The sequence below is a fragment of the Palaemon carinicauda genome, chromosome 6 (genome assembly GCF_036898095.1).
Source record: "Palaemon carinicauda isolate YSFRI2023 chromosome 6, ASM3689809v2, whole genome shotgun sequence".
In the NCBI taxonomy this organism is placed as follows: domain Eukaryota; kingdom Metazoa; phylum Arthropoda; class Malacostraca; order Decapoda; family Palaemonidae; genus Palaemon; species Palaemon carinicauda.
In genome coordinates, this window is record NC_090730.1 from 65122118 (window position 1) to 65145302 (window position 23185).

At 29.8% G+C, this 23185-nt stretch overlaps 1 protein-coding gene across 1 annotated transcript in view; it reads right to left on the reverse strand.

The window, feature by feature from the left end:
• Positions 1-23185, reverse strand: part of LOC137643032 (fibrocystin-L-like) — a 222281-nt gene that overhangs the window by 86018 nt on the left and 113078 nt on the right. The window contains exons 32-40 of the mRNA XM_068375884.1: positions 22275-22399; positions 18261-18415; positions 15584-16578; positions 15004-15139; positions 14468-14585; positions 8928-9077; positions 7723-7900; positions 6951-7101; positions 6607-6766 (exon numbers count right to left, since the gene is read on the reverse strand). Coding sequence (XP_068231985.1) covers positions 6607-6766; positions 6951-7101; positions 7723-7900; positions 8928-9077; positions 14468-14585; positions 15004-15139; positions 15584-16578; positions 18261-18415; positions 22275-22399 — 2168 coding nt within the window. The remainder of the gene's footprint in view (positions 1-6606; positions 6767-6950; positions 7102-7722; positions 7901-8927; positions 9078-14467; positions 14586-15003; positions 15140-15583; positions 16579-18260; positions 18416-22274; positions 22400-23185) is intronic.

Sequence of the window (23185 nt, forward strand, 5' to 3'; positions counted from 1 at the left end):
ATCAAATTAAAATAGTCTACCATTTAAAATAAAATTTTCTATAACAAAATCGTTTACCTAAATATGACTGATATAACTATATCTAAGAAAATATGAATAGATGATAGAATAATTTAAAATATACCTGATCACATCCATTACTCTTTTTAAAGCTTTCCTGGAGTTTTTATAGTTTATATATGAAAGATCGATTTTAATATTGTTACTGTTATGAAAAGATTTAAATTGAATTGTTCAATACTTCTCTTGTAGTTTATTTATTTCCTTGTTTCCATTCATCATCGGGATATTTTTCCCTGTTAGAGCACATAGGCTTATAGAATCCTGTTGTTCCAATTAGGGTTTTAACTTAGGTAGTAATAATATATATATATATATATATATATATATATATATATATATATATATATATATATATATATATATATACATATTTATATATATGTATATATATATATATATATATATATAGATAGATAGATATAGATATATATATACATATATATATATATATATTACTACCTAAGCTAAAACCATAATATGGCTTTTACTGAAATAAAGATTATTATTATTATTATTATTAATAAATGGATAGCTAAATAAACACACACACACACACACACACACACACACACACACACATATATATATATATATATATATATATATATATATATATATATATATATATGTATATATATGATCATCATCTCCTCCAACGCCTATTTCCGCAAAGGGCCTCGGTTAGATTTCGCCAGTCGTCTCTAACTTGAGCTTTTAAATCAATACTTCTCCAATCATCATCTCCTACTTCACGCTTCGTAGATAGGTAGACAGATAGATAAATGGGTAATATTTGAATTGCTAAAAAATAGATAAATATATAGACAGATAGATAAGTGAGTAGTTTAATCCAAGGTGATGTTATAACTAGCATTTAAAACTCATCACAACACAAACAATTTCACTTGGGTGTCTCTCTTTGGCAATATATATATACTGTATATATATATATATATATATATATATATATATATATATATATATATATATATATATATATATATATATATATATATATACATATATACATATATATTTATATATATATACATATACATATATATATATATATATGTGTGTATATATACAGTATATATATATATATATATATATATATATATATATATATATATATATATATATATATATATATATGTATATATATATATATATATATATATATACAATACATATATTTATATATATGTATATATATATATATATATATATATATATATATATATACTGTATATATATATATATATATATATATATATATATATATACTGTATATACATATATATATATATATATATATATATATATATATATATATATATATATATATATTCTAGCTACAACATTCATTACCTCACAAATCAATTGCAACAATATTATATCATAAAAAACAAGAATGATATTCCCCGCAAGGTCATCAGACATGTAATTCAAAATTATCTAGACCAAACATTTCCATTTAAAATCAAATTACCAAAGGAGATCGTTACGATTACGTAATTGGTAATATAAAAGTTTAATAAAAAAAATAAATTATTATACAATGTCATTGAAGGAATTATTCTCTCTCTCTCTCTCTCTCTCTCTCTCTCTCTCTCTCTCTCTCTCTCTCTCTCTCTCTCTCTGCTGGATATACTGGGTGCCTCACACTGAGGGACCTGGGGGAACGCAAACATAGAATAAGGCAATAAGGTAAGGCGCTCTCTCTCTCTCTCTCTCTCTCTCTCTCTCTCTCTCTCTCTGGTGGATATACTGGGTGCCTCAACTGAGGGACCTGAGGGAACCCAAACATAGAATACGGCAATAAGGTAAGGCGCTCTCTCTCTCTCTCTCTCTCTCTCTCTCTCTCTCTCTCTCTCTCTCTCTCTCTCTCTCAGGATCTTCACAAATAAACCATTAACATAATACTATACGCAATATTATCAACGTAATTCTAATAAATATTCCTTCTCTAGAAGTATTATTACCTCCACCAACCAAGTTGGAAGGAGGTTATGTTTTCGCCCCTGTTTGTGTGTGTGTCTTTTTGTGAACAGCTTCCTGGCCACAATTTTGATCATAGAGTAATGAAACTTGCAGGGATTGACTATTATGTAAAAAGTCGGAAAGGATTAAATTTTGGAAGGTCAAGGTCATACGGTAAGGTCACAGTCAAGCAAAATGTCCAATTCACGTAATCAGCCACAAGTTTAGACATCGTTGTCACGGACGCTTCAAACTTGGTTCATATTTGAGTGTGTGAAAATCCACGCCAATTTGATATATGTTAAGGTCAAAGGTCAAGGTCGAGAAAAAGATTGAGAAATAAGCTGCCGTGGCGGAGGTTTGCGCTCTATTGAGTGCTCCTCTCGTTCCAGCTGTAACCAAGTTGTGGAATGATCTTCCTAATCAGGTAGTTGAATCGGTAGAACTTCAAAAATTCAAACTTGCAGCAAATGTTCAATAATAATAATAATAATAATAATAATAATAATAATAATAATAATAATCAATAATAATAACAAATGTTTTTATGTTGTGTTGAACTGGTTGACATAATTCTTTATTTATAGTTTATATATAAAAGATCTGTTTAATGTTGTTGCTGTTCTTAAAATATTTCATCTTAATTGTTCATTACTTCTCTTATAGTTTGTTCCTTTCCTTATTTATTTTTCCCTTTTGAAGCCCTTGGTTCTTATAGCATCCAGCTTTCCCAACTGTGGTTGTAGCTTAGCTAACAACCACAACAACAACAACAATAATAATAACAACCACATCAACATAAATAATAACCGAAACAACAACAATAACAACAGCAATAATAATAATAATAATAATAATAATAATAATAATAGCCAGATAGTACTACATTAGCTTCCTCTCTCTCGTTATGGCTCCTTTTTCCTTTGCCTACACCAAGGCCTACACATACACCGAATAAATTTGGCACATTCTTTAATGTCTTTTGAAATAGATGTTAGAAAAATAATGCAGTACAGAAGGAAATCACATACAGAATTAAGACTAACTTTGATCCAAAAGAGTTCATTGAACAAAGCCTAGAGGATATAAAAGGAATAACACCAGTCTGTAACTGTGAAGAGAATCACACCCTCGTAGAGAGACAATCCTGTATAAACTGCATTACTGATAGAAGTAAAACTATACTTGCAACTAATTATAATAATAGGTGCCCGGAAATTACAAAAATAATCACAATTAAAGAAAAATCGAACTGGTTTGATAATGAATTACATGAAGAGAAAAAGAAAAATGGAGGATAAATGGAAAAGAAATAAAAATAATGAAAACTGGCAACATTACAAAGCAGCTAGAAATCGCTACAATTACCTTATCTTAGTTAAAACAAAAAAAAGGCCTATTATAAAAAAGTGTGCACGGAAAATACATAAGAACCTAAAGAAACTATTAGGTCTAAAGACACAAATAGTATTGCCTGACATAACTGATGATCCTAAATGCCTAGCAGATGATTTTATTGATTATTTTGAAGAAAAAATAAATCAAATCTGCTCCAGTTTTCACAATATCGGCACAACAGAACGAAGGAATACATCAACAACAGGTGTAAGTAAGCTAAGGGTATTCAAAGAGTTAAGTCAGAGTGATTATATGAGAATAATAAAGAAAGTAAATAAACTTGCTGCGGAAATGACCCATTTCCAATTAACGATGTAAAAGATGCAGAAAATTTCACCAGACTACAAGAGACCTACCGAAACATGGTAAATATGAGTCTAACACAGGCAGTTTTCCCTGATTGTGAAAAAGTTGCATGTGTCAAGCCTGTGTATAAAGAAAAAGGTCATGCAGACAATTTAAGTTCATATAGGCCAATATCAAATCTGTCATATTTTTCGAAAATTATTGAAACTGCTGTACACGAACAAACCTGGAAACATCTGAAAAAATCTAATGCCATACCTGATGATCAATCTGCATACAGAGGAAATTACTCCACAGAAACAACAGTGTTAGCGATTAAAAATGACATAACAGAAATTATAACAAATGGCAAGTGTTGCATTCTTGTGATGCTTGATCTAAGTACAGCATTTGATACTGTAGAACATACATATCTGATGGAAGACCTTAAAGCTGTGGGCATCGTAGAACGAGCATATGACTGGTTTGTGAGTTATCTTGAAAACCGCAAAGTTAAAGTAGTAATATCAAATGTTGAATTTGAGACAAGAAAACTAACCAAAGGGGTGCCTCAAGGAAGTGTACTAGATACTCTCCTGTTTGAAATTTACACGATTGAACTGGCAAATATACTTGAAACTCACAGAGTTAAGTTTAAAATATACGCTGATGATACACAATTCTACTTCCTAACAGAATCAGTTGATGAAGCTAAAAGAAAGATATATGAAATAATGAATGACATTAAGGCTTGGATGTTAACAGAAAAGCTCAAGCTCAATGAAGATAAAAGTGAATGTATTATTTTTGGAAATGAAAAAGATATAAAAAGAATCGAATGCTTCCAAAGAATTGAAATAGGTCAATCGATCATTGACCTAAAGAAATCTGTCAGAAATCTTGGAGTAATCATGGATGATAGACTGACAATGAGTGAACATGTAAATAATGTGGTAAGAAATTGTAACTATCATATTAGAAACATAGCATTTATTAGTAAATACTTAGATGAAAAATCTATGGCCATACTCATTAATCACCACATATTTTCAAGAATTGATTACTCCAACTCACTGTTCTATGGCTTACCAAATTATCAGCTGAAGAAAATTCAGAGTGTACAAAACAGAGCTGCTAGATTAATAAAAGGACTACACAATAGGGAAAGAGTTACCCCTGCACTAATTAAATTACACTGGCTGCCGGTAAAGGCGAGAATTGAATACAAGCTACTCTTACTAACGTTTAAGATACTGAACCAAAATGAACCAAAATATCTAAAAGAATGCCTGAACAAACTACAACTAGAAACAAATGTTAACATAAGACACATGAGTGACAAACATAGGCTATCTGAACCAAGAACAAATAGAAAATTTGGTGAAAGGGCTTTTAGCTACTGTGCGCCCAGACATTATAATAAACTGCCAAATGAAATGAAGGACCTAAAGGGAGCAATTGAATTTAAGAAGAAACTAAAGACATTATTTTTCACAAGATCATATGATTTGGAAGATGCTACAATCAAAGAATTGTATAAGTTATAATGAAAATGTTTCGTTAGATGATTAATATGGACCCGCCCGAGAAGTAGTTCACTCGACTTGAGTGGAGAGTTGGATTTAAACCCAAAACAAGTAAACAAGTTTATAATAAAATGTCAAATAGGCATTATGTGAATACTCTTAAAATACGTGATACTATATCGGTGATGAAATTAGTAATTAACTTAAAAGCCTGAAATCTACCTTCACTAGTGATCTTAACAAAGTGGACATCAATCAACTCTAAACTATTCACGAACTCTATATCGAGATCCATATACCATTACAAGCTTAGATGTTCCGGAATTTATTTATTTATTTATTTTTTATTTTTTTTTAAATGACAGTCCATCATAGCATGATATGTTCTGCCATTCTCTGTACGGATGAACCTTGCTGAACTTAAGAGGTATTAATCCCCCATGTTCCATATTGTTCGCTTAATGGTACGATATCGTTGCAAACCTTTTTGAACAAAGTCATCATTCAAATTTATTTTTGTATCCTACTTCTATTATGTTCTAAATGTAATCATCTTGTCCTTTACTTTTATTGTATATGCATATATATATATATATATATATATATATATATATATATATATATATATATATATATATATATATATATATATATACATATATATATATATATATATATATATATATATATATATATATATATATATATATATATATATATATACACAGTATATATATACACACACATATATATATATATATATATATATATATATATATATATTATATATAAATATACACACACATATATATATATACACATTCATATGTATATATATATATATTTATATATATATGTATGTAAATATATACGTATATATATATATATATATTATATATGTGTGTATATATATATATATATATATATATATATATATATATATATATATATATATATGTGTGTATATATATATATATATATATATATATATATATATATATACATATATATATAATATATATATATATATATATATATATATATATATATATATATATTTATATATATATATGTATATATATAAATATATGTATATAGATATATAAATATATGTATAGATATATAAATATATGTATATAGATATATAAATATATATATAGATATATAAATATATATATAGATATATAAATATATATATAGATATATAAATATATATATATATATATATATATATATATATATATATATATATATATATGTGTGTGTGTGTGTGCGTATATATACTTTATGTGCGTGTGTGTGTGTGAATTATATGATAAATATTTTCTTAAAAAACAAACTTAAATCAAACCTTTGATAAGAAGCATCTTTAAAACATCGGTGGACTGGTCCAAGAGAACCGTCTGGTCCACATCAATGACCACCATCTGCCCTTTGGAGGGCACAGGTTCTCCTCCCCAGGTGAATGTCGAACTCCACCGGTCGATGTAGAAAAACTCGGCCTCTCCACCCTAAAAAAAGTTCCAATTTAAAGTCAGTGACGATGCAATCCTACTTTGTTTATTCTCAAGCCTTTTCAGTGTGATTATACTTTTATGTGGGTATAAATATGTTTGCTTGAAATCACTGTGAAAACTCAGTGAAAAATAATTACAAACAACTTGAACGTTATCAATGAAACTGTTCTACACTGACCGTAATTGTCCTTCCAGACCCGGGCACGCTGACAATTACTGGGTATTTCCCTGGTCCTTGGTGACTCTCGGTGACACAGGAAATTTCGGTGGTGTTTTCTTCAACAACAACACATTGTGAATCGTCTATAGTTACGGTGTTTCCAATTTCCCTAAAATAGATAGATTTAATGTGGACGCCATCTTAATTGGAATTAATTTCATATTGAAATGGACGAGGGTAAACACTGATCTATTGTTTCTAGTTTCTCTTTTGCCGTGTGAAAATTGTCATAATAAAACATTTTCATTTGTAAAAAAAAAAAAAAGAAAAAAAATGTTTGTAGACAATATTTCACCTCATTAATTGATTGATGTAGAGAAGAAAGGATGCTAACATATTTGGCTCCATAGTAGAAATTATTTTTCGTATAATGTAGTTACTACCAATTATCTTTATCATCAAGTCTACAGACATTCACAATATAGTACCCTGGACTATAATCCTTCTAGCGTGTTCAACTACTGACCATTCAAAGTAGTTAGTAGTGCTATAAGTAGTGCTTTACTTTTCTGCCCTGCCTTGAAGATTTGATATGTTAACCTTCTTTCTTCTTTAGATTGCCCGGAGCTTCTCTCCGGACAGGGGCTTTTTGACGGTGCGTCTAGCCCCTAGATATGTTAACCGATTCGTCAATTCTTCAGTTTTAAATTCCCTGCTTTATGATAATGAATTTTCTAGCGGTTGTCTGGTTTTAGGAAATTCTTAATAAAGAGTTCTAAAAAATACATACGAAAATCCACTGCCTGAGATTGTTACTCTTGTACCCCCAGCCGTGCCTCCTCTTTTGGGCATGACGTCACTGATGGAAGGAGTCCGCTTATTTTCATATGTAAAACCCTTCTCAAAAGTCTTCTGTGCCCCATTCATATTAGCTACTGTTACGTCACATTCCTTAGTTTCTACGGTACCTGGTGGTGTAATGGACTATTAATACAGTAAAGAGCATAAAAACTTGGTATGATAAGATTACTGTTTGAATTGTTCTAGACGGCAATAGATTTTGGTACTAAATCCTGGCCACTTTCTAGATAATGGTATAGAAAGCGATGTTGATCCAATGCCTTTTTAAGTGAAAATAGACATCAAGAAATAAGAACGAAGTTTGATATACTTCGATTATTTAGTGGACTTTATTTTCAAATATTAAATACAATAGATTTTAAGAAAAAAAATCAGATTTTAAGAAAAAAAAATCAGATTTTAAGAAAAAAAAATCAGATTTTAAGAAAAAAAAATCAGATTTTAAGAAAAAAAATCAGATTTTAAGAAAAAAAAGATCAGATTTTAAGAAAAAAAATCAAATTTACTTCTTGTAATCTATTACAGTGTTTCAATTCCGACATATGAGGAAAAACTGAATTTCAAACCTCAAGCGAAATTATATTTTATTCTCATGTTATATGATAAATGAAGGAGAAAAATTACAAATATTTTCTTCGGCTCATAATTGTACATCGTCCATAATTTGGATTAAGTGAAGAGGAACAGTGTTTGATATCTCATTATAAACATACAATGAAAAAAAGCTCGAAAGTTTGATTTTATCTTAATAGAAAGGGACTGTAAATATACTTTCCTTTCAGATGGCAAAATCTGTCATTGGTCATGAAAGTATATATAGATTTTTTACTGATAGCATACAGTATTTTCCTGTCTTCAAAAAAGATCATTACCATGGTGACACATTTACATTTCATATTCTTTTATTTCTAACTTCCTCTCTGACTCTTAGAAATATCTATTTTACCCAAGAAATTTCTGGATAGCTCTGATTCCAATAAATATTATTATTTCTATTAAGAATCTTATATTTTTTCGAGCTTTACTGCGCTCAGACCACCAAAATGTTTCAGTAACATTCTACTTTTACAGATCACCCAAATTACAGAGGATCTATATAATTCAAACTACTGCCTGAAATTCCGATCTACTTACCCTGCTCAGTTGGAGGAACTTGGCACCTGAGGGAATTGTACGATGAGTTAGTGATGATGCAAGAAGCATTACATACGGTGACGGTAGTTCCTTGGGCTGAAGAATCAAATCCGAAGCCAGTGATGTTTATACTGACGCCACCGAACCCACCTACGGATGAGAAATGAATATTTTATGTATGGTTGTATATGTGCAAACTCTTACTATCATGTATAAAGGTTTAAAGGCCACTCATGAATTACAGGTAAGAAACAGTGTCAATGCCCTAGCTGGCAGGGAAATGTTCTTAAGACTAAACATATATACATATAGTCAGCGCCCAAGACCCCTCTCCACCCAAGCAAGGACCAGGGAGGGTCAGGGAATGGCTGCTGATAACTCAGCAAGTAGATCTATAAAGAACCCAAACCCTCCATCCTTAGCTCACAAAGATGGTGAGGTTGTAAAGATCACAAGAAACTATCGAGCTTGACCGGACTTGAACCCTGGTCTCGGAGATCACCTGGTAGTCCCTCTAATAGGCCAATAAAAACCCGTATATGCACAGACACACGTTCGGTGAATCGTGGAATGCTCCTGGCATAGACATCCTGAAGGGCTCCTGGCCTACCGCAACCCAGTCCACTTAGCTGTAATAGGTACCTGTATCTGTTGGGGTCTAGGTAATAAGGGTATGGCGCTAGCAACGTCACCCCTCAAGATGGCCGAGATATTGGGAACCTGTACCCTACCAGTGCCATCCAGCACAAGGGAGATTACTTCCTTACTTTTACTTTGATGGCTGCTTTTCCAGTTCCATGCAGCAGGGAAACCCCACTCTCTACAGGACATCCACTATCGTTTTACCTTGTTCGTTCAGAGTATTTAACGTTTCATATCGCGTATTGTTCATTTACTGTTAAATCGTCACTGCTGTATGACTTGAAATAAGAAAGTCTTCAGTTTCCTCTTGAAAGCCTATCATTATTATTATTATTATTATTATTATTATTATTATTATTATTATTATTATTATTATTATTATTATTATTATTAACTAAGCTAGAACCCAAGTTGGAAAAGCAGGATGCTACAAGCTCTATGGCTCCAACAGGGAAAATAGACGGGTAAGAAAAAAAAAGGGGGAAATACATAAACTATATAAGAGTAATAATTAGTAAGCGCTTTAAAATATCTCAAGATCAGCAGCAACAATAAAGTAGATCAGTCATATATTAACTATGAAGCAAAACTGAAATTCTGAAATGCCAGAGATTATATATACAGTGTATATATATATATATATATATATATATATATATATATATATATATATATATATATATATATATATATATATATATATATATATATATATATATATATATATTATATATATATATATATATATATATATGTATATATATAGATAGATAGATAGATATACGTAGATCTATATAGATCTATATAGATATACGTAGATCTATATAGATCTATATATACATACATACATACTGTATATATATAGATATATATAGATATATATATATATATATATATATATATATATATGCATATATATAGATATGTTTATATATATATATATATATATATATATATATATATATATATATATATATATATATATATATATTTATATATATATATATATATATATATATATATATATATATATATATACTGTATATATAGATATAGATATAGATATAGATATATAGATAGATAGATATATTTATATATGCATATATATACATATCCATATACATATATATATATATATATATATATATATATATATATATATATATATATATATATATATATATATATATCATCATCATCATCAGCCGTTACCAATCCACTGCAGGATAAAGGCTTCAGACATATTTTCCCACGTGTTTATGGTCATTCTATGACAGTATACCTGCAAACTTTCTTAGTTCGTCTATCCACCGTCTTCTCACCCTTCCCCAGCTGACTTTGTAATCTCTAATGACCCATTCTGTTATTCTTAATGTTCATCTATTGTCTGTCATTCTCATTATATGCCCTGCCCATATCCATTTATTTTTCTCACAAGCTGCTAGGATATCATCTACTTTAGTTTGCTCTCGTATCCATGTTGCTCTTTTTCTGTCTCTTAATGTTAATCTTTCTATAGCTCCTTGAGTTATAACTAACTTATGTTCTAAGGCTTTAGTCAAGCTACAAGTTTTTGATACGTAAGTTAATACTGGTAGGACCATTTGATTGGATACTTTTTTTCTTTAGAGAAAGTGGCATTTCAGTTTTCATAATTTCATTTTATCTACCCAAAAAAAACCTTCATTCCATTGTTATTAGTAATAGTATTAAGCTTGCCTGACACTTGCGCGCATTTTTGCCACGCACTGGCACGCATTGATGCGCGCCAGTGCGTGCCACTTTGTGGCACGCACTGGTGTTTTTCCCGCACTGTTCACGACCAGTTCACTCCAGTTCGCGCATCGTTCACGCGACGTTCACGCGATGGCACGAATTGGCACGCGTAGTTCACGAGAAGTTCACGACACGTTCACGCGAGTTCCCTCATCATTCCGCATCGTTTCCGCATCGTTCACGCCAGTTCACGCCAGTTCACGAATTGGCCACTCCATATAAAAACGGGGCTTCTCCAACCCGAGGACATTCTTGGATTGGCTTCGGAAGAGACAACAATGCTTTCTGTCAGAGACACCATTGCATTGAGGAGAAGAAACGTATCTTTTTCGTTTGTATTTTTTGTTGCCCTTTATTTTTGTTTCAATAAGAAAGCATTTGATTTACATATAAATAGCAGACATAAAATATGTACAAGTATTAAGAAAGCATTTTATTTTAACATTAAAAGCATCAAACATGAAAAGTTTTTAGGCTGTTGATTTTAAGGTAATAGAGAAAAAAGTGTGTTGAAATAAGAAATCATTTTATTTTTACATTAAAACAGCAAACAGAAAAAATTTGTTTTGCCCTTCATTTCAAGGTAATAAAGAAGAATAAGAATGTTGATGAAATAAAACATTTTATTTTTACATTCAAACAGCAAACTTAAAAATTTCTTGGGTTTATTTTTCAGTTCATTTTTATTTAAAACAAAAGTTTTGGGTCTTGATTGGTAATAGAGGAAAATAAGTGTGTGCATGAAATAAGACATCATTTTATTTTTACATTCAAACAGCAAATATAAACAATTATTAGGTTTATATTTTTCTTTCCTTTTCATTTTTTTTTCGTTTCCTTTTTGTTTCTCTTCATTATAAAGTTATAGAAATAGTTTGAAATAAGACATCATTTTATTTTTACATTCAAACAGCAAATATAAAAATTTATTAGGTTTATTTTTCTTTCCTTTTCATTAATTTTTTCGTTTCCTTTTTGTTTCTCTTCATTATAAAGTTATAAAAATAGTTTGAAATAAGATATAATTTTTTTTTCACATTAAAACAGCAAATATGAAAATTTATTAGGTTTATTTTTCTTTCCTTTTCATTAATTTTTTCGTTTCCTTTTTGTTTCTCTTCATTATAAAGTTATAGAAATAGTTTGAAATAAGATATAATTTTGTTTCACATTAAAACAGCAAATATAAAAATTTATTAGGTTTATTTGTCTTTCCTTTTCATTAATTTTTTCGTTTCCTTTTTGTTTCTCTTCATTATAAAGTTATAGAAATAGTTTGAAATAAGATATCATTTTTTTTTCACATTAAAACAGCAAATATAAAAATTTATTAGGTTTATTTTTCTTTCCTTTTCATTAATATTTTCGTTTCCTTTTTGTTTCTCTTCATTATAAAGTTCACGCCACTTCCCGCATCGTTCACTCCAGTTCACGCCAGTTCCCGCACTGTTCACTCCAGTTCACTCCAGTTGGCGCATCGTTCACGACTATTTCACGGCCATTTAGTGCGTGCCAATGCGTGCCACAAACTTTAAACATTTCAAAGTTTTGGGCCTGCATGGCACGCATTGGTACGCTCTGGCACGCGAGTTCCCGCACTGTTCACGACATTTTCACGGCTCGTTCACGCGAGTTCGCGCATCAATGCGTGCCAGTGCGTGCCACGAATGCGTGCAAGTGTCAGGGGGGCTTTAGTTACAAGCCTAGCTTGACGACCAGGATGCTACAAGCTCAAGGGCTCCAACAGGAAAAAATAGCCCAGTGAGGAAAAAATATATGGAAATAAATAAGCTGAAAGAGATAAAATATTTTAAGAATAGTAACAACATTAAAATATCCTTCTTTTAAATTTGGTCTCATGACCTGAGGAAACGCTAACTATCTGTCCTAAGCACGTATATTCATTAACAATCTCTCTCTCTCTCTCTCTCTCTCTCTCTCTCTCTCTCTCTCTCTCTCTCTCTCTCTCTCTCTCTCTCTCTCTCTCTCTCTCTCTCTCTCTCTCTCTCTCTCTCTTATATATATATATATATATATATATAAATATATATGTATATAAGATATATATATATACATATATATATATATATATATATATATATATATATATATATATATATATATATATATATATATATATATATATATATATATATATATATATATTTATATATATGTGTGTATATATATATATTTATATATATATATATATATATATAATTGTATATATATACATACATACATATATATATATATATATATATATATATATATATATATATATATATATATATATATATATATCGCATATATATATATATATATATATATATATATATATTTATATATATGTGTATATATATATGTATATATATATATATATATATATATATATATATATATATTTATATACATATATATGTGTACATATATACAATATATATATATATATATGTATATATATTTATATATGTATATACATATATATATACATATATATACATATATGTATAATATATATATATATATATATATATATATATGTATATATATATATATAAATATATATTTATATATGTGTCTGAGTGTGTGTGTTTCTTAAAGTCTTTTTCTCTTGAAAAGGACCGTTCCAGAATACCTCGATTTTAGGTTTCTCAGCAAGTGTTAAGAGGCGAATTTGATAGTGCACATCCGTGTTTTTGAACCCAAGAAAAGCTAGAGACCCTTTTATACTAATTAGTACTTTTTTTTTTTATCTTCTCCCCCAAGGAAGTAGTCCCAGAAGTCATGCGAGGGAAATGCTGGCCATACGTCTGTTATATTGTCTTCGGCTGACGCTAGTTAACATCAGTGCCATAAGAATCTCAAATGAATAAGAATATTAAATGTTAATGGAAAAAAGCTCTAAGGTATCTGCTAAGATGTATGATTTTACATGAAAGATAATTCGCATTGATCGGTAGGAATGGGAGTTTAATTTTTGTCTCACCACGATAATTCGTTTCAACGAAAGTTTGAGTAATCATTTGCATGCAAAAATTATACAGAAGATAATTAAACCAGACACAATAAAAAGGTGTTGGGTATGTCATTATTTTTATATATTTAGATGAGATCCTTACCTTGAGCGGGCTCGACGGATGTAATCGAAAGATCAAACACCACTTCAAGGTAATTGGAACATCCATATTTCGGATCCCGGATGGCCATAGTGTAATTGCCACCCGGCAGTTCTGGGGCCTGAGGATGAAGTATCATCAGATGAATTGCAACCGAAATGAAAAACACTTTTTTTATTTTTTTTCAGACAGTAGCGGTCTGTGTTTTACCTAACCAGCAATGAAAAAAATGTGACTTGTGACCGATTTTAATGTAATGATAATATTAGGCATTTAAGGTTTTTCATCAATGCACAAAGTTGTTTTTTAACTTTATCATTTTCTAAGGAGAGGAAGGGGATTAAATGAACGAATCATCACAGTTTGCTTAATCTTCCAATACTTAAAGTGTTCTGCAATAGGAAGATTTAGCCATGACCACAGGGTTCATCGAATAATAAAAAATTATGGCTAAAAAAAAAAAAATATGGCATTAACTTTCGTTCATTGTAATTTCACTCATCTAGTCACTTGAAGTAATTACATTATGTTTCATATACCTGACACGTTATTGTCGTCTCAAAGTCTATAATGTCACATTTACTGTATCCGATTATCACTTCAGGTTCTCCGGAGATGTTGAAATTCGTTCCATTGATCACAAGTTCATCTGCTGATCTTATGTTGTCGTCTGGTCTGAAAGTACAAAACATGAAATGTTAACTGGAAGATGTCTACTTTGGCATTTTCTTTACTGGCCAAGAAAATTGTATGCATGTAAGTTCATAACATTAAATAATTTTCTTTGCTGATAAGGTAGTGTTAAAAAAAATGAACCATTATGGCTAAATTATAACATTATATTAGTTTAACTAAGTGTTGGTCAATTTGTTTTGAATAGATATATGTATAATAAGGAAAATGTTAAAGATAAAATTTGTCATTCTTAGGTCAGTGAATTAGGAACTGTAACATTGTAATATATACTTTGAAAAACATGCTTTTTCATACAATAAAATTTATTGATTTTGTTTTTTTTTATCACTAGTTTCCCTTGATATATAACAATAAATTACCAGTTAACTATCTTAGTAGTTATCTATTATAAATATAGATTTTTCAATTAAACCAAATGCTTACGTTACAGAACTGATGACTGGAGTTTTGCTTTCTGAATATGTAAAGTTTGGCCCTTTCAAAACCTCTCCAGCAACGTGGACCTCAACAGTACCATTTCCTGCCGAATGGGGAGGCGTTCGACAAACAAGAACGGTCACTTCTGCCTTCTCCAAAACGCAAGAATTGCCGTCAATTTTCACCTCTATGTTTCCTGGCACAAACCCTGAACCATTAATGGTCATGTGAGTGCCACCGTTAATGCTGCCCTCAGTGGGGCTAATCGAGTAAATGGTGCTTTTGATGACAACTGGACCCGTGTTACCCGTCATCATGGCTTCACCGCGGTCTTTGATGTAGAGGGTCAAGTCGTATGAGCCAGCAGGGAGGTCTTCTGGCGTGCAAGTAATGGACTTATCTGTCACTGAGTTGGGTGAACAGGAGTAAGTAGTGGCCTCCACGTATCTCTTTCTTCGATGAATCTCAGACTCTGGAGAATACTTGAGTGACTGTTGCGTACCTCCTACTCTCCAAAGACCCATTTCCTGGCTCTGAGTGAAGCTCCTGGCTGATGTTCCTGTGAAATCGCTCCAGAAGCTAGGAGTCACTTCTCCTACGTCCAAAATAGTAGTATCCATCACTGGATGATGTAAATTAATGATTTCATCAGCATACTTGAATGTTTCAGTGAATCCATCGTACTCATACGACTTTCCCCCAGACATAATTACGTCATCGTATATCAAGATTTTATTGTTTGGCTCTCTATCGTTTACAAATTCTACTGTAACTTTCTCATTCTCATCACTATCATCATGGCCGCTCTCCTCCTTCTGGATGCTCCTCTTCTCCCTTGAAGCCGTCGGGATGAAAGTGATTCTAACTTTAAACGGATCGTCATCAAAACCAGATCCTGTAAGCTCAATCGTCTTCCCATTCACTTTTATTTGCTGGACATAAGGCGTGGAAGTTTCAGTGTAGGTGAAGCTGAGATTTAGGCCTAAGGATACTGGTTCTATCTGTTTTCAAGAGTAAAAAAGAAATTATATGCTTGTCTACATGTTAATAAGTTGGTTAACATATATACCTTGCAAAATCAAAATGGATGCAGCAATTGGGGTAATACAATAATTGACAAAGGAATATCCGTTAGTGATAATCTATGTGCATATGTGCAAATCTGTTCAAATTTACATTTGTACATTTAGAATTAAACACACACACACAACACACACACACACACACATATATATATATATATATATATATATATATATATATATATATATATATATATATATATATGTGTGTGTGTATATATATAAATATACTGTATATATATATACATAAATATATATCTATTTATATATATATATATATATATATATTTATTTATTTACATATATATAGAAATATATATACACACACATATATATATATATATATATATATATATATATATATATATATATATATATATATATATATTAATATATATACATTATATATATATATAAATTAATATATATACATATATATATATATATATATATATATATATATATATATATATATATATATATATATATATATATATATATATATATATATATATATATCACCATCTCTTTCTTAATCTATTGACGCAAGGGGCATCGGTTAGATTTCGCCAGTCATCTCTATCTTGAGCTTTTCATTCAATACTTCTCCATTCATCATCTCCTACTTCACACTTTATTGTTATCAGCCAAGTAGGCCTGGGTCTTCCAACTCTTCTAGTGCCTTGTAAAGCCAAGTTAACCGTTTAGTGAACTAATCTCTCTTGGGGAGTACGATGATCTTGCCCAAACCATCTCCATCTACCCCTCTTCATGATCTCATCCATATATGGCACTTGAGTAATCTCTCTTATAGTTTCATTTCTAATCCTGTCCTGCCATTTAACTCCCAATATCCTTCTGAGGACTTTATTTTCAAATCTACGAAATCTATTGGATATTGTTTCATCGTCATTGACATTTCTCTTCGCTATCCCTAATCAGTAGGCCTACTGTATCATCTTCAAAACGTCAACCGTTCCACTCTCCATTCTAAAACCTAATATTCTTATCCAACAATATTTTACCCACATCCACCATTCTATCCGAGTTCATGAATCATACCCTTCTTCCAGACATCAAAATGGCATGATAGAATATATATATATATATATATATATATATATATATATATATATATATATATATATATATATATATATATATATATATATATATATATATAGATATATATATATATATATATATATATATATATATATATGCAGCGTTTATTCTATATACGTATACTTTCTCGTTTACTTATGAATACAGGAATACAGGATAGGACGTTATAGAGAATAGAAAAACTATGTATAATGCTTAAAGTGAAATAAACCTTACTTTAAAAAAGGCCACTACTTGCCCTTCTGTTCTGTATGTTTTTACTATGAAGACCAAAAACAACACATGGCCCTCTCTACGTGCATTCCATCATAAAATACTGATGCACTTATTGAATATTCAACCCTTCTCAAACTGCCATGTTTTATGATTTTTACGAAGATATCCAATAGCTCTCATTACCATATCCTTAATACTGGAAAGTTATCTATTAAAAGACCAATTATCGTGAATTGATTAGATAACTCTTCCAGACTTACCAGGTGACTGGAAACCTGAACAATAAGGGAATAGGTTCCAGGCGCTTGCTTCTTCGTCACGCAGGTGATGGCACTGGAAGTTAAGCTCATAATGCCGCAAGTGGATTGTCCCACCCACACGGCAACTCTTCCGTCATATGGCAAAAATCCTGAACCTGCAGAAATGAAATAAAGAATTCAAGATGTTATTAAGCAATTGTCTATTGTTAACATAATCGAGATGTATCCTTTTTAATGGAAATCATGAAAATTTCACTTATTTCTTGTAAACTACAAAACACGAAATAAATATAATCATTAAGAAATTATTGCATTTCTGGCACCTTTCTATCTTTGTACATTGGATCTGTGGATATTTAATATTACCTGTTAGAAGCAGTGAGATTCAAGAACCTAAAAAAATATTGTCATTTTATGTTTTTAGCAGCAAAATCTAAATGATATATAGTTATTAGCCCAACACAGTTAATTTGAATCGATTCGGTTTCAAAAAATTATGTGATTGAAATAAGTTGAGTAATATATATATATATATATATATATATATATATATATATATATATATATATATATATATATATATATATACATATATATATGTATATACACATAAATATATATATATATATATATACATGTTTATTTATATTTATGATGCATATATATATACATGTTTATTTATATTTATGATGCATATATATATATATATATATATATATATATATATATATATATCTACATATATATACAAATATATACATGTATATATATATATATATATATATATATATATATATATATAAATATATATAAATATATATACATATATATTTATATATATATATATATATATATATATATATATATATATCCATCATAAATAAGAATAAATAAGTATATATGTGTACATATACATAATCACACACACACACACACATATATATATATATATATATATATATATATATATATATATATATATATATATATATATATATATATAACTAGTAAGATTTTCGCTTCTGGCAAGCTTAAGTTTAAGGATGAAGAGGACAGCAAGAAGACTTCGGATCATCTTACATATTTATTCTACACCAACGTTTCGGGAATCCATTCCCATCATCAGGGCTACATAAAACACGAAATTTTATTTACATTAAGAATTAATGATACATTTTTTACTTAAAATTGCTTTGGTATCAAAAAACAAAATATTAAAAAACGGTTAAAAGAATAAAAATACTGAAACCTAGACTGTATATAAAAACATGTGGCTAACGGAGTCTTTTACAATTATTATAATAAAAACACTTGTGATAAAAAAAGAATGTCAAAAAACAAAAATATACATAATATAAATGAATGATCGAACTTACTGTCAAGAGGTGTGGCTGAAAACTATAAGAATATTTGAGAAAATTCTTAAAGAAAAGGCTTTAACTACGAACAAAACAAAATAGGTCAACAAGGAATGGAGTTAATGGCAGTTAGGCAATATGTAATGGTGTGGAGGTGGTTTGGTTATTTAAGGAAGGAGACAGTTTCTTGATGTAAAGAGATTCCAAGAGAAGGAGCGAAAGGCAATCGGATGTTTGGGAAAGAATTTCGAAATGGTTGTATTGTATTTGAGTTTTACATGAGTTTGAATGATTTCTTATTGAGGAAAATTCTTGGGATTTTAATATGGAACCAGTTCGATGACTGACACCCCTGTGGGAATCGATGCGGACCTTCAGTAATCGTCGGGTAGACCCGATATAGTTTCCAAAATTACATTTTGGACAAGTCACGGTCCAGATATACCAGGTCAGCCAGACAGCGTACCGATTTTAAGCCTCTTCTGCGCACCTACGTCATCTGAAGGGGCTTAGTGTTGGCGAGACCCATTAAGAACGTAGATCTATCACACAGTCAATGAGGTTTTTATACTTTATCAAACTATTAAGATATCGCATTCGAAAATATACCGATATCTTAAAAAAAAAAAAAAATCAATAACATTGTCAGGAACTTCAATACCAGACTGTTTTAATTCTAAATAAAGCTTTTTAAAACAATTTTTTCCTTCCATGAGAGCTTCCCCGTGTACAGCATTACAAATCTCCCGCATTATTAACAACTGTGAAAAAAAACTGACTAAAAGGTGCATGTATTTCCCCCCGATTAACACATGCTATCCAAGTATCATTCCTTAGCACTTCTTCAGTCTTATTTCCTAACTCAGGATATTTTGCACAAAATTTCTTTACAATATATCCACCAATATATTTAAGAGCTTCTTCCTCAATTACTCCCCCAATATATTTCTTTATTTGCTCTCAAAAGGTCTTCTTCCTCGTCTAAAGCATCTTTCTCTAAATAAAAATCTAAATTTCTGAATATCTGCGTTGTTAGGCATATTTCTAACGCTAAGTCCCTTTCTTTCGTGATAGATTCATCGTCTTTGGCTGATTCATGAGATTTTTCAACAGTGGTGATATTACACTTTTCACTTAATATTTTAATTTCCTTTCTTAGTAACATTTTTTTAGCCGAAATTTAAAGTTCATAGCATGAGGATGATCATAGTGCCCCTCCATTTGCCTTATACACCCAAAGAAATGTTCAAGGCAATCTTGATTTAGTCTTTGTGTAAGTAGGTAGTCAATACTATAAGAGCCTTTTAACATATAGACCTTGGGACAAGTATACTTGTAAACAACGAAGGACCGCATCAATTTCGGGAGGGTGTCTTTGAACCTGAAAAGTTTGCCAATATTTAAAGGGTTTTTTAATATAAACTTAAAATTGACATATGGATACAGATTGCTGAGGGCTGTGGTGAGCTCGTTTCTGAAAAGAGAATTCTTTACATATGGCAATGATACAGGGGTGTCAGTCATCGAACTGGTTCCATATTAAAATCCCAAGAATTTTCCTCAGTAAGAAATCATTCAAACTCATGTAAAACTCAAATACAATACAACCATTTCGAAATTCTTTCCCAAACATCCGATTGCCTTTCGCTCCTTCTCTTGGAATCTCTTTACATCAAGAAACTGTCTCCTTCCTTAAATAACCAAACCACCTCCACACCATTACATATTGCCTAACTGCCATTAACTCCATTCCTTGTTGACCTATTTTGTTTTGTTCGTAGTTAAAGCCTTTTCTTTAAGAATTTTCTCAAATATTCTTATAGTTTTCAGCCACACCTCTTGACAGTAAGTTCAACCATTCATTTATATTATGTATATTTTTGTTTTTTGACATTCTTTTTTGATCACAAGTGTTTTTATTATAATAATGGTAAAAGACCTCAGTTAGCCACATGTTTTTATATACAGTCTAGGTTTCTGTATTTTTATTCTTTTAACCGTTTTTTAATATTTTGTTTTTTGATACCAAAACAAATTTTAAGCATAAAATGTATCATTAATTTCTAATGTAAATAAAATTTCGTGTTTTATGTAGCCCTGATGATGGGAATGGATTCCCGAAACGTTGGTGTAAAATAAATATGTAAGATGATCCGAAGTCTTCTTGCTGTCCTCTTCATCCTTATATATACATATATATATATATATATATATATATATATATATATATATATATATATATATATATATACATATATATATATACATATATATATATATATATATATATATATATATATATATATATATATATATATATATATCATAAATAAGATTAAATAAGTATATATGTGTACATATACATAATCACACACACACACACACACACACATATATATATATATATATATATATATATATATATATATATATATTTATATATATATATATATGTGTGTGTGTATATATATATATATATATATATATATATATATATATATATATATATAATGTATAATGTTTAATGTGTGTATACATATGATGTAATATACATCTAAAATATTTTTTCCATTTGTAAGAAATACAGTCTGTCTTCTATATATGTAAAGATATGACAGAAAATGTGAAAAAAAGCTACTTTCTCTGCCGAACTGACCTGTGATGTTGATAAGGGTCCCTCCACTGACTGACCCGCTTTTTGGTTCGAAGGATTCTATTGATGGTACTATGGTCACTTGACTTTCTAATTCCGTGTTGTTAACCTTAAAGCCAGCAGTTCCTCTAAAAAAACAAATAACCAATATGAGATATTCAATTAAAAATTAAATGCATAAAATTTTTGGTAGATTTCTCATCCAATTAATTGTCAGTAAAGGTTCACATTTGAAAAAATGTTTCATAGTGTAACATTCAATTTTAATAGATCTCCTTTGATATTTACATAATGTTTTCGGATCTTTTTACAAAATTTTCTAATATACTATACCTGTTCCTTTTACATAAGCAAATGCCAACTTTTCTTCTTTATGTTTACTTATGAAGAAGGATATTTCCTTTGAACTATGTGACGACTAAAATTAATTATATTTTTCTTTCAAATATTTGTAAGAAGTCGACCTATCTTTAGAAAATACTCGTTTTTACTGTTTTGTTAATAATATTTTCATATATCAATTAAAACAGTACACATTTTAAAATCAAATTATTACAATTAGCATACTTCTTGAGAGAGAGAGAGAGAGAGAGAGAGAGAGAGAGAGAGAGAGAGAGAGAGAGAGAGAGAGAGAGAGAGAGAGAGAGAGAGAGTTGTCACAAATTAACTAGATAATAGAATAAATGGATTTCACAACTCTGTATTCTGAAAGGATTGTGTTCTGTACAGTCCTATGCAATAATGTCTGCTATTGGATAAAAAGCAATGACAGGTAATCTTCTTGCTTCTGTCGCTTGCGTCTCAATGTGCACTCGACCTAAGGTAAAATATAAAACTTATCTAATTTCCTCGGTAATATTGTTTATGTTTAATGTCACAATGTGCGTCCAAACTAAGGTAACATATGAAACTTA